Genomic DNA, 16,130 nt, shown 5'->3' on the forward strand with positions numbered 1-16,130 from the left:
CAAAAAGAAAATCCTAAAATGGAGTCAGACACAGATCATTCCCGTAACCCCAACATGAAGTGAGTGGGGACCGTGAGTTGAATTGAGCTCGAGGCCAGCCTGGACTATATGCACACTGTGTCTCTAAACAGAAAGGAAGAATGGGACGGTGGGGTGGGGGGTAGAATAAATAGAAAAGATGAAACAAAAAAACCAGGCATTTCTGGAATGAAAATTAATTCTAGGAAGTTAGTATGAAGCACAATAGTTACCTGTGGCTATTTCCCAGGATGCCTGGCCGTCACAGCGGGGGGCGGGGGCATGAAGGATTGCCCTCACACCTGGTACTCGCTGACTGTGGTTTTTTTTTTTTTAAATCTTAATTTTGTCCCCAAGAGATGTAGGATTCAAATTTGCACCACACTGACACACAAATGTTTGTGCCCTGGCTCTTCTAGAGTCTCCACCTCATGATGCGTTTGAATTAGCCAAAGGTGCATCTCAAATCTCTAATCTGATTTCCCTTTTAATGTGTAAAGAGGACTCACTGCCCTTGCCCTGTGCGGCAGACCTTCTTCAAGGCCGGCATGAAGGTTTAGAGTTTTGAGTAAGAAGAATACAGCAGAATTCCTTTACTCTGGAAAGTTTCTGCAGACAAACATCTGTAGCTCACACATTTAACTAAGATTTTACCAGAAGGAAGCCAAAGACAAGCCCGGGAGAAAAGAAAAAGGGGATGAGAAACCATATGTGTTTTACAGTGAATTTATGCACTATATCCTCAGCTTGTGATTGGACTGCAGATAATACTAACCTGGGGTGGGGGGGGGGGGCATTTTTGTGTCTAAATCATGACAAGGGGAAATTAAAAGCGTTTTGCAGCATAGGAGAAGTGACATTGGTTTAAAATAGGCAGGCTATATTTTGGAACCAGCATAGAGGCTGCACTGGAATGGCCTTACCTACCTGCTAGAAGCCTATTAATTACGCATCTTCAAAGCACAGCATTTTCTGAATATCGCTTCCAAGATTGTTTCCCTATTAACTTCACTGGAACTTAATAAGTATATCATTTGTTTCTCACTTCTCATTAACTTGCAATTTCCTCAAAACTACACACATTTTATGTGAACCTGATAACGTTTATAAAAAGCGTGCGCACGTGCAGTGTGACAGCATCTCAAATGTTGCCTGGTTCAGCATTAACCCACGTCATTATTTGCATTTATATTGTGTGCATATTCAAACATCACACGTGGAAATGCTTCCTGTGTATGTATTTACCTTTCAAAACGTCTTTGAGTTTGTGTTCTGCAGTTGAACAGCCGTCCTCTCTGCAAACTCATACAAAAACCACAAACCACAACCCTGATGGTTGGAGACTAGGATTTTTTTTTCTCTCACCTTCATTTTCTTTTAAGATTTATTTATTTAGTATTTATTTATTTATTTATTTATTTATTTATTTATTTATTTATGTTTACGGCATTCTGCCTGCATTCATATCTGCATGCCAGAAGAGGGCACCAGATCTCATTACAGATGGTTGTGAGCCATCCTGTGGTTGCTGGGAATTGCACTCAGGTCCTCTGGAAGAGCAGTCAGTGCTCTTAAACTCTGAGCCATCTCTCCAGTCCTCTCACTTTTATTTAATCACAAAAAAAAAAAATTACAAACTCAATGACCCTTTGAGTCCCTGTCTGAACTATCCAAGATGAAAGCAGGTGTCCAACGCTTTGTGATCACAGAAATGGCGTAGGTTATTTTGGGCTCTTCTGTCCTGAGAATGAGGAAACAGTTTCTCTGGGACAGAGCTCCTGACCTCTGCGGGCATTCACCTTGTTCTTCCATTCTCCTTTGCCACCAACTCCCATGGAAACAGGCCTTGCAGTATGTTCCACACCAAGAGAAATGCTCAGGGCCATTAAGATGACTCAGCAGGTAAAGGTGCTTGCTGCCAATCCTGATGGTCCGCATTTGATCCCAGGACTCTCGTGGTGGAAAGAGAAAGATCACTTCCACAAGTTTATTCTAAGTCTATTACAATAAAAATGCAATAAATTTAGAATGAAAGGGTTTTTTTTAACGAATAGCTCAGTTACTGTCTAAAAAATGATTCTTAAGGCTGGGAATGGTGACATATTCCTCTAATCCCATGTATTTGTAGCCGGTAGAATATAAGCTCAAAACTACCCTGGGCTGCAGAGCAAGACCCTGTCTCAGAAAGCAAAACTAAATAAATAAATAATGTTTGAAAAGCCTAGAAGGGGAGCTACCACCTTACAACATCCAGAAAAACTGTGTCAAACTCAAACTGTGTCCAAACTGTGGGACAAATCCCTGCTTGCCAGGGGTAGTTTCTCGTGGGACCTTTGTGTCTGTTAACTACCTCCCTATCTCCATCTCCCGGCTCTCAATCTCTGTCTATCTATTTATCTGTCTATCTTGTCTCTGTCTACCTCTCCAGAAAAGTTCTGATTAAATTCATGAAGAGGACACATTCCAGAGGAAGTGCAAGAGGGATAAGAAAGGAATGGGGTGAATATGTTCAAGACACATTACACACATGAAATTTTCAAAGGATGCATCTAAATCTAAAATAAACGCTTAACACGTGAAGCCACCTCTCTTCCCTTTGAAGGAAAGGCTTTCCACACCACCTACCCTTCCTTTTCTGTGGCTCCTGTTCACTCCCCATCAGCCCCACACCCCCCACCCCAGTTCCACTTTTTTGGTCTTATCCCCAGTGCCTCCCACAATGCCCTGGCTGGTCAGCTCACGACAGGCACTTCTGATTAAAGAAATGAGGGAGAAAGGTCATTGTGGAAGGGAACCAATCATCTTTGAAAATCTTCCAATAGACACATCATTCTGACTCACACCTACTTGCTTGTTTTGACTACCCATCCCCTCAACACAAGTGTTGGATATCACACAAACCATGTGTGACCCATGGTCTCCAAATCCAGAAGTCTCTCACCCTGACTCTTCAAAATACAAAAGTGCTGGATAATCCCATTGAAAACTTTCAGAGGGTTTTGGGTTATTTGCAGAAATTTTCCATTATTAAATTGTAATTTTACAACTAACGTTTAACCTTTGGGCAAATTGAAAGCAGTAAGTACATCCCTCCTACTATGGAGGAATAGTCTGGTATTTCTTGAGGGTTTGCTGTTTTCCCCAGTGACTGAACTCGAATAAGAAAAGGGAGACCCTCCTTTCCTTATGTTGTATTCTCTATTCCCTGGAACCTTTCCTTTTGCTATAACTTAAAGCAAGAAGGGTTATTTTTGTTGTTGTTGTTGTTGTTGTTGTTGTTTTAAAGCAGGAAGTTCAATGTGGCACAGCCTCAATTCTACTCAGCTACTGTCTCCTTCCACCAAAATAGCTCATGCCGAGTAAAGTTAGTGGTTTCGTTAACTGAATGCTATAGGAAATACGCAACTGGAGCATTGTTAATTCAAAGCAAATTTGTAGCGATAGGAACACAGATTCCCTTCCTGTTCCCCAGTATTTTTCCTATTGATAGATGTGCCGTGGTTTTTAATGAAGCACATCTGAACCTTCTTTACCATATTAATGTTGTAATTTACAAAAAAAAAGTGGTACAAGTGGCTCAGAAGAAAAAGATGCCATGATGCCATGCCACAGACCTCCCATGGAGGGTTTTTTTTTCTTAATTGGAGGAAAGGGAATAAGAAAAGGGGGGTGAGGAGAGGAGGGAGACTGGCCTCTGGAGACAGGAGCAATAGAAGAGAAGAGAGAGGTGGGAGGCAGAGGGAGGGAGAGAGAGAGACAGAGAAGCCAAGCCGAGAGAGGGAGAGGAACAGAGAGAGAGGAACAGAGAGAGCAAGAGAGACAGAGTCAGAGAGAGACAGAGAGGGGAGGTGGGCAGGGACCTTTTAAAAGGGAATGTAGTGAATATGCACAGGTGGTGCTCCTAGTGGCTTCAGCTGAGGACGTATCCTGTCAGAACCCCAAGGGCAGGCTAGTACAGATGCCTGCATCACTGTATGATTTTAAGTAAATAGGGATAAAATTATACATGCGATAATTTTCATCTAAGTTATGAAGGTGTGTGGTATTGTTAAGGTGCAATGCTGCTTGAAATTTTGAAGAGTTGAAGAGAGTGGAAAACATTTTAACTTTTAAGTAAATGGTTAATTAGAATACTAAGAACATTAAAAAAAGAGTAAGTGTCCCCAGATTAAGTGTGAGTGCACTGAAAATTGGGAAAGTCAGGCTAGGGAGCTGCCTCAATAGGCAGTGTTTGCTGGGCAAGCGCAAGAACCTGAATTCAGATCCTCAGCACCCTTATAGATCTGGGCACAGCATCATGTCATCCTAACATGGAAGAGACAGAGACAAGAGGATCGGTAAGGTTTACTGGCAGCTGATCTAGCTGAACTGGTGAGCATCCAGTTGAGTGACCCTGTCTCAGAAAGTAAGGTGGAAAGGACCTGATATAATCCTCTGGGCCTCCACATGCACACAGGCAAACACATACACACTCATATATATATACACATGTGCACCCATGATAGTATATACACGCAAAACACACGTACACACACCCACACACAAGCACACATACACACATGCATACATGTACGTACACACACACATACACACACACACACACACATACACACACAGAAAGTTACCAGGTTCTAGTGCCTGTACATTGCAAAGCAGTCCAGTTATGACTCTCTTTCCAAATCCAGTGCAAGGGAATAATTATGTAATTGTCAGTTATTGGGTGGCAGAAGTTTATTCCAAGTTTCAACAATTGTGTGTTTTAATTTAGTCTTAATCCTTAAGAGGCATATAGACCTACATCTCCTTAAATTAAGTGAAAATAATTACAGTAAAACAATTTGCTGTTCAATACAGAGGAAACCAAGGACCATGAGCACTCACTACAGAGAAAAAAAAAGTGTATCATTCAGTATCATTCAGTAGACATCTGGGTTCTGAAATCCCAACAGGCTAAGTACATTTAAAGTGAATTTTGATGTCTTGACCTGGTGACCCTTAGCTAGAAGACTACAGCCTTTCTCAGTGACTAATGTCACTGGCTTTTATTCCTAAGATGTTGATTCTTTGAACGAGGTTGAGAACCAATGTGTAGATAATGGAAACTCTGGCATTTACTAGTAAAGATTTTTTTTAATTTAAAGAATTCATAAACCAACCGTTTTCCCAGTGGATCAAACTGAGATTAAAATAGTTCCACTCCCATTTGACATGATTATCACGTCTAATGTGGAGCTGGAGAGACGTGGCTCAGTGATTAAGAGCCTTGCTGCTCTTGCAGAGAGCCTGAGTTTGGTTCCTTGGTTCCCAGTACCTATGCCGAGAATCTTGTTAACCACCTGTAACCCCATTTCCAGGGGGATTCAACGCCCTCTCCCGGCTTCCAGGCTCCCACACACATATAGCAAGCAGTCACAAAGACACACACACACACACACACACACACACACACACACACACACGTCGATGAAATAAAAATAATTTTAAAAAGTAAGCCGGTGCGTTTGCGTTGGTGACTATGTCAACTAAGTGCCCACTTCAACGAGGAACCTGTACAGACAAATGGGAACCATGGGGCCAGCGTGTGGCTCTGCTGTAGAGGGCTTGCCCAGCATGCACTAAGACCTGAGTTCCATCCCCAGCGTAGCAAAATACAAACAACAAAACTGAGCTACTACCGTGTCTAAGAGCATCTGACTGCTCTTGCCCAGTAGGACGTTACCATTGCGCACAAGCGGGGACATGCTGGGCGTTTGACGCATGCTTGTCAAGGCCGTTTTCACTCTGAATCTTGAAGTCTCGCTGTGCTGTGCTCGTTTGAGTCCCGTGGTGAGGAAGGTACAGAGGGAGTGAACTGTGGGCGCTGACTGACCTGTTTCATTTGTGTGTTTTCAGGCAAATGGACACAGTTTTGTGCACATGGAACACGAAAAAGCTGTTTTACTGCTGAAGAGCTTCCAGAACACAGTAGACCTAGTTATTCAACGTGAGCTCACTGTCTAAATGTTTTTATAAATAGTGAAGATATGTCAGGCCAGAGCTAATGTTCAAAAATAAATTTATACATAGAAACAAATTTTGCCAGTTGCTGGACCAATGGCAAACATCAGTGCCAGGTGTATAATATTGTACGTTAGCCTTGACCACCCTGAAAAATGTTACCTATAAACACGGCGTTAGTGCGCGGTTATCAGTTCCAGCAGCAGCCCCTGGCTGTGCATTGGTGCGGTTTTGTTTCTGTTTTTTGTTTTTTTTAATCAAATAAGTTGTCTTCTCAAAGTGGATTTCCTATCATTTCGGAGCACGGAAGCACACACAAGCTCTTTAAAAATTCTGCTCTCCATCAGAAATACTGCCTCAAAAGTTGTATATAAAGAGTTGTAACCCCCATAAAGTATTTCTAGCACAAGGTATATGTTGGCATATATACAAAAAAAAAGAATATAGAAAAACGATATTTTCGTAAACATCTTGGATTGAGAAAGAAAATATATCTTAAAAATAAGACTTTACTATATTGAATCTTTTTCAATAAAAAAAATTACATGATTACGCCTTATGGAAGCAACTGTACATAAAGTATAAAGTATTTATATTTGGTTCCACAGCCATTTGCTAAATTCCCATAGCAGAGTGAAATAGTTCGTAAATTATCCATTAATCTCTGGGACCTGAGTAACAACCGGAGAAGGTAAATCTGTTCAATGCCTTTAGCTAATTAAAAGGACCACAGGCTGCTGCGGACCAGGCTTCTTCACCAACCAGAAGCAGTGAGTGGCGGTGGCAAGGAAGCCTCAATGCTTTCCTGTTCTGTTTCCTTGGGGTTATATTGACTCTAAACTGTGGCCCCTGTGATTCCCTTACTGTAAATGTGGAACCTATCTGTGTGCTGCTTTTATTTAATTTGCTACTTCTGAATCATTTTCAGTGAACTTTGGGAATTGATAACATTTATTATGCAGAGAGAGAGACTTGTTAGAAAGCTATGGAGGGTGATTTCAAGACTTTGGTATTGAAATATGAAACTTCAGATATAATTTCTCAGAGCTGTGGTCTACTAGTATCATTCATCTTAATGCCTGGTTTTTTTTTTGTGGACAGAAGTATACAAAAAAATTTTCTTCTCAAAAAAGTTTCAAGAAACATAAATATAAATGCAGTTATACCAGAGAGTGAAAAAACCTTGCTAATGCACTTTTACATTGTGTTTCCCTTTGTGAAAAATCAAAATATGTTTTATAATCCTTTAAAATATTTCTCTTTACGGTAGTCATTGACCTGATCTGATTAAATATTAATTTGGAATTTCAGATCAACTTTCCGTGACTAGTTGTATCCATCCCCTCCCTATCTACATTACTTTTTTATATAGCAAATTTATCTCACATGCTAGTGTTTGAAATGTTCTATGAAATTTTACAGTAGAGTCACACTTGGATGTTACCAGAGCTCTGAGGATAATATTTGTAAGTTTGTGTTTTATGGGGAACATTGAAAATATTGTATTTTTGTAGGATCTATTAAAATGAGTGCCACTTATTAGATGTACGGTGGTGTTTTTGGCATAGAATGTGTCACTTGGAGACAAAGGCAACTTTACAGGTGGTGCACGCGTTTTGGTGTTGATTTATGTCAGGGTGTCATGATGCCGTGGTTTTACAGGCTTTGACAATTAGCTACTGATTCAAGATGGGCCTTTTTTGTGGGGGGGGGCCATATTCCACAGAAGAGGCTTTTAAGTGCATTTTAATATACTGAGAGCATCTAATGAGAAGGGTCTTCCGAGGCCTAATTTTCTGTTTCAAAAACTCGTGGCACATCACCATAGTAGATGTTCTAGGCTCAGCACATAGTATAGCAGCTTCAAACATCCAGGAAATACCCCCTCAGGGCTGCACAGCCTCCTACTGGAACGCAGGGGGGAGCCAGATGTAGGGCTCTCCGGGTGATTTTCTTCTGTAGGAGCATCAGGTACTCCTGAGGCCATCAGCTGAGAGGCCGTGACCCCTCCTTGATGGAAAACATTGCCAGGGGCCCTTGCTTTGGCACGCCCTTCTGTGAGGCTCAGTAATGGAGACAGGAAAAGGGGCATCCTGACCTCTTGGGAAAACTGTGGATATTACTCCAGGCTATATATGGTCACACAGAGGGGCATTTTCTGCTTTAGGTTAACTCAGTGGAATCATTAATATCACTTGTGGTATGTGGGGAAGGGGGTGCTTCTCGTTTGATATCAGAGGTGGCCCAAGCCTTGCAATTAATCCATTGATGTGGGGGGTATTTTTTATTTTTATTTATTTATTTTTTTTGAGTAACTGGCTTGCTACCTGAAACTAGAATCTGGTTCATGTGTAACATCAAAAATGTCAAGTCAAGAGTGTGCCTTTAAAAAAAAAAACAAAGGGAAAGAAAGAAAAGGGGGGGAAATCTACAGCACAAGGGGGCAAATTCCCAAAGGCACCATGAAATCTCTGCCTCTTGATGGTTCTTCCTGCTGAAGAAGCTGCCCATAGACCAATAGGGCGATGTGGGGTAGGCAGCATATGTTAGAGATGGAAAGAACAAACAGTAACAAACTGTGGGCTTTGCGAGATAAATAGATATAAAGGGACAGCTTCCAAAGCATCTCACCAGGCACACAGTCCTTTGTCAGAAACGCTCTGCTAACGTGATTCCAGCCCGCCAGGCAACACAAGCCACCAAAGGCAAATGTTGTGCTGACTTGAAGCCTGCGGAATTGTGCCTCTCCCTTAGAAGCATAGGAAATGCTGTCTGGGCTTTGGCTTGGATCCCCACCTCCGCAGAGATCAGGAGTGTGAACCACCACTGACTTGTTTTTTTAGAGAGGGGTGAGTGCATGCAACACCACGCGCGCGCACGCACTGCGGTCACTCTCAAAGCCTGGGGTTGAGCTACCTTACCGTGTGTGTGAGGTAAAGAGGGAGAGAGGATTGAGGCTAGAACATGATGAAGGACTTTTATTTACATATCCAAATATCAAGAGAAAAGTTTCCAAGTTTTCCAAGACATTAGGTGGAGAAACTTAGAAATGCTTAATTTTCTGTCGTAAAACCTGCCAAGTGCGCACACACACACCTCAGTGTAGATGTTTGGAAAACCGTGTTCTTTTCAGCCCTTCTTTCCACGGGGTCTGAGTTGTCCATCATCACTTTCTGCTTCTCATGGACAGGAAGATTGAGGACGTCTATTCCAATGGACGCATTCTTGTGGAGAGCCAGAATGTGACCTAAAAAGGTCAAAGTTCACGTTGGTATCAGATCGCTACCTGAGCCACTAGTGAATTCAATCATAGCATGTCTGACTGATCCGTGAAATGGCAACCCACCCACAGATTCACTGGAACACTAGATCAGCAAAAAAGCAACAAGTTAGAAAAACAATAAAGTCCAGTCAGTTAAGATGGGGCCCTTCAGCGCAAAGATAAGCAATGCTGAGGGCCAGCGGAAGCCCTGTGACGGAAACACTTCTCTCCATGACTTAGCCAAGTGTTCAAACGCCAGTCAGTCACGTGCCCACTTTCCACTCACGGGTGCAGCTCCTTGGCCAACCAGGACTTTAGAGGATTTTTCTAGACTCAAGACTACTTACACAACTTCTTTTTCCTTAGCAGCCCTAAGAGAGGCACTCTGCCCTGGCTTGGAACATGGGGCCTGGATCCCCTGAAAAACATGCTATGTCACCCAAATAGAATGTGGGCTGGAGGTAATGGTGTGCACTGTGGAGTACACACAGAAAAATGTCCCTTGGCTCTCTCTCTCTCCTGCGCAAGTCTGCCTAGCTCCATTTTTAGTCTACAGTGTGCGGCACCCGCGTACAAGACTCAGGCAGATACAGCCTTGTTTTCAGATTCTGCTCTGGCGCACCTAGGGATCCTGATGCTTCTGGCATGCAGAGCAGGTCTCGAGACTCTCATGGCTGTCGTCCTTCTGTAGACTCATGCCCTACCCACCCCATGCTGTACAAAGGAGGCAGGTGTATGTTTCCATGCCGCTGCGGCAAACACACGTAGCCTCCAGAGCTCTAGCTTCCAGGAGACCCAGAGTATCAGCAAAGAGGGCTTCCACCCAGTTCGAGAGGAATCCTAGGGGAAGGGTCGGTGCTTAGCGCACCACGGACAGCAGCTCCGTGGCACAGAGGTAGGAGGGGGGTGTCAGTGCCTTAACAGAGCCCACGTTTTCGCCTCCGTGTTTATTCCCACTGTTTGCTTCTCTATTCAGAGTGTTAGATTCTTGCCATGCTGCGGGATTTTTTTTCTCTGAGCTGCCTGTATGCATATTGGGGCACCTACTAGTCTTCCTAACCTTTAACACTGTGAGGAAATTATCCAGAAACACTCTCCTGTGTGGACAGAAACTCCTGCCTTCCATCCCAAAGAATTTGAGAGTTCTGGAGCAATGAAGGGGAAAGACCACTTTGTAAGAGTTTATATTTAAAAACCAACAGTGAAAATAAAGGAATCTGGGTCCCCTTGCTTTCTCACTATCTTGGTTTTCCCAGAAGCCATTTTTTTTTTTGGTGAGGGGTAATAAGGGCATAAGAACTGATGGTTTTATTTTTAGCGGCATCTTGACTGCCTGGGTTCTGCAGATGGATTCTGTTGTATCGCCTAAGTAGGGAGCAAAATGAGAGGGCCTGGTCCCAGCGTGTGCAAGTAGCCAGGGTTTCCAAAGTTTCAAAACACACTCTTCTTTGGCTTGACTTTGTTTGTGGTAACACCACAGAGAGTTAAATATTGGGGAATTTCAGGCAGCATTTATTCATAAAATAATAAAATCCTGTGACTCTTTTTCTAACACTGGACCGAAAAAAACCTGACCAAAGCAGAAGCAACAGACCAGACCCTGATATGTGAGTTTCCAAATCCAGCATAATTTCCCTTCCTTTATATGAAAAAGACTCTTGTTTCATCCTTTAAGCTAGTACCATTTGTAGATATCCATTTGTAAATGAATTGGGTAGGGAAAGAGGGCTTAAAAGGATCATTCAATATTTCCCTCCTTTGGAAGTTTTTCTCCCACTCTGAACAAGTGTATTGTTTGTAGGGGGTTTTTTTCCCTCTTTTAAAATAAAGTGATGAGCATATATCCCACCAGACAGACAGACATCTCTCATCTAGAGGAAAATAGCTGTTTTCAACAGCAGACTCGTATACTTCCTCCGCAATAGGGTAGCTGATCTCAGAAGCCTAGGGTAAATTACACAGTTCGTTTAGAGACACGTCATTGAAGACTGTAACAAGAACACAAAGTGCAGTGATTATACATTTTGTGATGAATATCTGTGGGGGCACCACTATGCATCAGGCCTGCCAGGGACACAGCACAGCCTCTCCTCTGCACAGAGCATCAGAGTTGAGCAGAAAGAGAAGTTGCAGATGGAGTGAGACAGCATGGTGATCCCTCTATCTTGCCCTTACCCCATCCCATGGCTGATGGCATCCACTCTGCCTGGGTTGGAATGGTACTTCAGCTGAGCTATCTGTACGTCTCCCTACCGGGTCCTAGGGCCACTGGGAGGCCATTTCAAGTGTTTGTTGGGACTTAGAGAAACTTCTGAAAGACTGGTCTTGGCCAGATTGAAAATATTTTTGGACAAGGGAAATAGAAGCCAGAATCTCTTGGATTTTGGAGGAAGGGTCATGTTTTTGTCAGTTTGTTAGCGTGAAAAAAACAACAATAAGAACAAGGTTTGTCATGAGGACAACTGTCCCTCAGTCAAACCTAGCGCTCAGCTCCATGCTGTGGCATTGGCGGATGCTAACAACTTAAGCAACATGGGGGGGGGGGGTCCTTCCTCTGTCCACTGCCTCCAGGACACACTCTCAGTGTCCAGTGTTAGAATTATTGACTCAAAAAGGCAGTGAATAGCTGAGTGTAACGGCTCACGCCTTTAATCCCCGCACTCGGGAGGCGGAGGCAGGTGGGTCTCTGTGAGCTCAAGGGCAGCCTGGTCTACAGAGTGAGTTCCAGGACAGCCAGAGCTACATAGTGAGATCCTGACTCAAAATAATAATAATAATAATTTTTAAAAAGAGAAAGGTGCCGGGCGTTGGTGGCACACGCCTTTAATCCCAGCACTTGGGAGGCAGAGGCAGGCGGATCTCTGTGAGTTTGAGGCTAGCCTGGTCTACAAAGTGAGTTCCAGGACAGCCTCCAAAGCTACAGAGAAACCCTGTCTCAAAAAAAAAAAAAACCTCCTTTCAGATCTGTGTATTCCCCTGTGAATTTAAGAACACTGTCACAGCCTGGCCTGCTGTTTACCCCCATCCCGTGGTCAAGCTGCTTTGCGAGCTGTTGGATTGTGAGTGTCTACATGTCAAGCCAACCATCTGTTTGTCCTTCCCAGGAGAGCTGGGGGCCTGTGACTGCAGGAGCAGCTTGTTTCTCTCCCCTGACGTACCCCGATCAGGCAAGGTTCTTCGGCATTCTATGTACCCCAGCACCTCAGCACCCCACTGTCTTTGTACACACTGGCCCTTTGCCGGCAAACTTCCTCTCCCAGCCTCCTTTCCAGGGTTACCAAAAATCGCATTCTGGGTCTTCGAGGTCCTGCCTGCTTGGCACAGGGACCGTGAAACCCTCTGCAATCTTAATAGGGAAGACTCTTTGGTCAGTACCGCCGACACAGTGGTATGCTCTTCGCTCCCCGAGCCCCCCGCTGCTGATTGTCTCCCGTCAAAGTTTAACTTCTTTTGAGAGAGAGGGCCAGGCAGTGTTGACTGACATGGGTGATTGGTGCTCCTCTGTATATGGTGAATCTTTTTACCTTTGGCTTCCCCCATTGGTTTGTTACTCCCGCTTTTGTTGGGGGTTAGGAAGTCCTCCACGCCAAGTTTTCCCCTCTCCTTGCCAGTTCTTCCCAAAGCCCTCTGAACCTTTGTGCTGTTGGGCAGTTAGGGTTTTTTGTTTGTTTGTTTGTTTGTTTCCTAGTTACATATTCTAAAGGTATCTGGGCTGCCCAAGACATTTAAGCGGCTTCGTTGTTCAACTGGGAAAACATTTTTTATATCATCCTTTTAATTTAGTTTGGATTTTTGTTTCTTTAGGGGAAAGCTCATGCAAATTTAGTTGTCAGAAAGATCCCAGAAGCACCAAGGATGATGTTGAACTCACACAGCTGTGGCTGTGAGCATCTAGTGAGGGCACCAGGACCAGAACCATACCCTGGCCGTAGCTTTCCATCCCTGGTGAGGGCTGAATGTGGTCCAGGCTGACTTTAGACTCATTTCTGCCCTGTGTTGTGAATAGGAAGGTTGTTGGCTTAAGCTGTTTTTGCAATACGAAGAGGGGAAGAAAAAAGGACATAATAGAAAAAAAAAAAGGCATGAGAAACTCAGAAAAGAAATGAGGTTCCCAGAGTCAACAGGGCACTTACCTTAACAGCCACAGGAACAGCCCTGGGGAGAAGTGAAAGTGTCCATCACTCCTGAGACAGTGGAGGACCTGGGAGGGACAGGTAACACCGTACCCAAAATTCCCAGAGAAGGAAGGAGCCTTTGTGTCACCCACCACCCACAAATAAGAGCACCAGATTATGTGTTGCTTTTCCCTCCAAGCCTCTTATTTTGCATTCCGGGTTTCAAACCTGCGGAGATCCATGCTGTGCTTGCAAGCTTTTGAACACGCCCACAGAACTCTCTCTTGTTTTTAAAGGAGCATGTAGTTACAAGGCGTCACCACTAGGTGGAGCGCGTCTTCCTAGATTTAATGCCAGAGTCAGGAAAAGTCTCTGTGCTAATGCAGTGATACCCCTCTCCACACTCTTTATTAACAACCGACCACTTACAATCATGCTCTAAGCTTAATCGACGTCAGTGGATTCTCTATCTTTTGCTCTAAAACGCTCAGGTTGAATCAGCTTCCCAGGGTACAGATTTCTCTCCTTCTCAGCCTTGGACCAGCTGAGATTCTGTTCTTTCTTAACTGTTAAGGATGCCCGTCTGTCGGTTTTCACAGTTTTTCTCTAGCTTGTTTGAGTCCTTCTAATGCTTTGTGCTAATCTCCCTGATTTCTATCCAGGCTTCCCATCAGTTGACATGGGAAATATATTTGCTTTGCGTCATCATAATTCACTTTGGAAGTTAACCCCCCAAAGCTTAAGCATGGGGAATGAAGTTTGCCTGAATGGCCTCTCTCATGAAGAACTAATCGGGGTCCTGCTTGAACGTACATTTCCAGCTGTCGTCTGGTGGTGACTCCTCTGTAACTCACTCACTCGTGCACACGTAATTAACATAACAAATGGAGTACATTAAAAGAATACATTTCAAAAAGCATCCCATAAAGTAAAAATTGGGTTCCGAGAAAGGCTTAGCTAGGTAGACCCACCCAGCCTCTTTCAGTCAGAGCACCCATGTACTGAAAGCAGCATCTTGGCCACCTTGGTGACAGACACACTGTGATGTTGCGGTTCTGAGATATTTATCGTCTTGCAGCCTCTGATGGCTGGGTCCTGGTGAAAAATCACTTCTAAGTTAAGGACCTCTTCACCATCTGCTCTGCCTGGGCTTCTATCCTGATAATCCCACCAGAACCCTCCCTAGTGGAGCTTCCGACAACCCTCTATGGACACCTAATCTTGTCCTCTTCCAGCGAAAATAAACAGGAGATAGGATGTTCTTCCCTGAAGCTTACTAAAACAATCAGATCCTGGTGTTTTTCTCCAAAGCAAGCTACTTTCTTCTGGTCACCAGGTCACCAGCTCCTACAGGGAGCTCTTAGCAGATTCTGGTCAGCCTCCTTGGGGGGCTGCAGACTTATCGCTGTGACCTCCAGCCCGCTGGTTTTATAGCACCTACTCAGGCAGGCTCGCCAGGTTAGCTTCAGATCCTTTCAGGAGGCAAAGCACCCCCTCGCCAGCCTGGGCTTGGCTTGAGCAGTGCTACCCACCAGCAAGTAACAGCGGTGCCAGCCACCGGTCTCTTCTTTTGGAAAACATTTGGTTTTTTTTTCACTTGCTTTCCTCTTTATTTCATCGATACCCCCTTTCAGACTGCCACAGGCTTCTAAAGATCAGCTTGGAGAACTAAGCAGGAGAGTAAGAACTGGGAAGAACCTTGGGACAATGCAGAGAGGCTGCCCATAAGCTCAGAGTGTTTTTCCATTCTTCCTTGTGGACCTGGTACCGTACTACCACTCAACTTTTGGTACAAACTGTTAAGTATTTTTGGGTTTGGGGTTTTTTTGTTTGTTTTTGTCCATATAGTAATCTTAGTGTTTTATTCCTGGAGCAGTCTCTGGGTCACCACGTTCCCCCGGTGCTGAGATCATGGTCCCCTTGGCGCTTAGGGCTCATTACTATGGCTTTCCAGCCTGCCAGCTCTGATGCGTAGTGAATACTCTCTTCTGCTCTGCAGTGTGAAGGGCCCACGGCTGTGCTTTTAGCTGTGCAGAAGGGGAGTGTTGCCCAGGCTGGTTCGTGGAGTAGACTCAGTGTGGGAAGAGAAGTATGCGAGAAAAAACGTCTCTAACTTAAGGGGCCACTAACATCTTCCCTAGCCCCGTGCCAGCTGGTTGCCTCCTATGAGAGAGAAGTGAGTGATTGTGATTAGCAAGCTTCACTTTATTGGTGTCCACGAAAGCGGAATTCTAAAAAACGGAGACATCGCCAGGCAGCTGGCAAGTCCCAGCCTCCTCCACAATGCCATGCAAACTGTTCTCATTCACGAGGAGCCTTGACCAGTTTCCCTCCGGCTGGTGAGCACGTTTGCATGCAGCTCATCAGCCTTACTGTGGGATCATTCAACTTGGCAATAAGTACTTTGTTTGCACTTAACCGAATCTTGAAGATTCCTTCTGACCAAGAGACTCCAGCAAGCACTACCCTGTTGGGTGCTGCTGCCTAAACTGCACACAAGTCAGATGTGGGAACCAAACCCCTCCAACTACACACACACACACACACACACACACACCTTCTGTCCCTCTCAGTATCAGTACAGCTTTTTTTTCCCATTTCCTAGGCCTCTGGGATCTAGGTACCAAGGTCATCATAAACAGCTCAAAAGTAAGAAAGCGTGACTTTGGTTTTCCTTTTCAAAATTATTTTCATAACCATTCCCACGTGTTCACGTGTACCAGGATATAGACTTTTAT

General features: G+C 44.2%; 1 protein-coding gene and 1 long non-coding RNA gene across 11 annotated transcripts in view; one reads left to right on the forward strand and one right to left on the reverse strand.

Annotated features, from left to right (window-relative positions):
• Lrrc7 (leucine rich repeat containing 7) overlaps positions 1 to 7,554 on the forward strand; it is a 445,479-nt gene extending 437,925 nt beyond the window's left edge. For all 10 annotated transcript variants that reach the window (XM_040751532.1, XM_040751529.1, XM_040751528.1 and 7 more), the window contains one exon: positions 5,911 to 7,554. Coding sequence is in view for 9 of the 10 variants with exons in the window: in XM_040751529.1 (XP_040607463.1) it covers positions 5,911 to 6,018 (108 nt within the window). In the remaining variant the exon portion in view is untranslated. The remainder of the gene's footprint in view (positions 1 to 5,910) is intronic.
• Positions 7,555 to 8,966: 1,412 nt separating this feature from the next.
• LOC121142259 lies at positions 8,967 to 13,636 on the reverse strand. The gene is made up of 2 exons (XR_005879235.1): positions 13,411 to 13,636; positions 8,967 to 9,262 (listed from the first exon to the last, which is right to left on the reverse strand). It is a non-coding gene; the product is annotated as an uncharacterized LOC121142259 (long non-coding RNA).
• Positions 13,637 to 16,130: the final 2,494 nt, after the last annotated feature.

The sequence above is a fragment of the Mesocricetus auratus genome, unplaced genomic scaffold (genome assembly GCF_017639785.1).
Source record: "Mesocricetus auratus isolate SY011 unplaced genomic scaffold, BCM_Maur_2.0 Super-Scaffold_100009, whole genome shotgun sequence".
NCBI classification, from domain to species: Eukaryota; Metazoa; Chordata; class Mammalia; order Rodentia; family Cricetidae; genus Mesocricetus; species Mesocricetus auratus.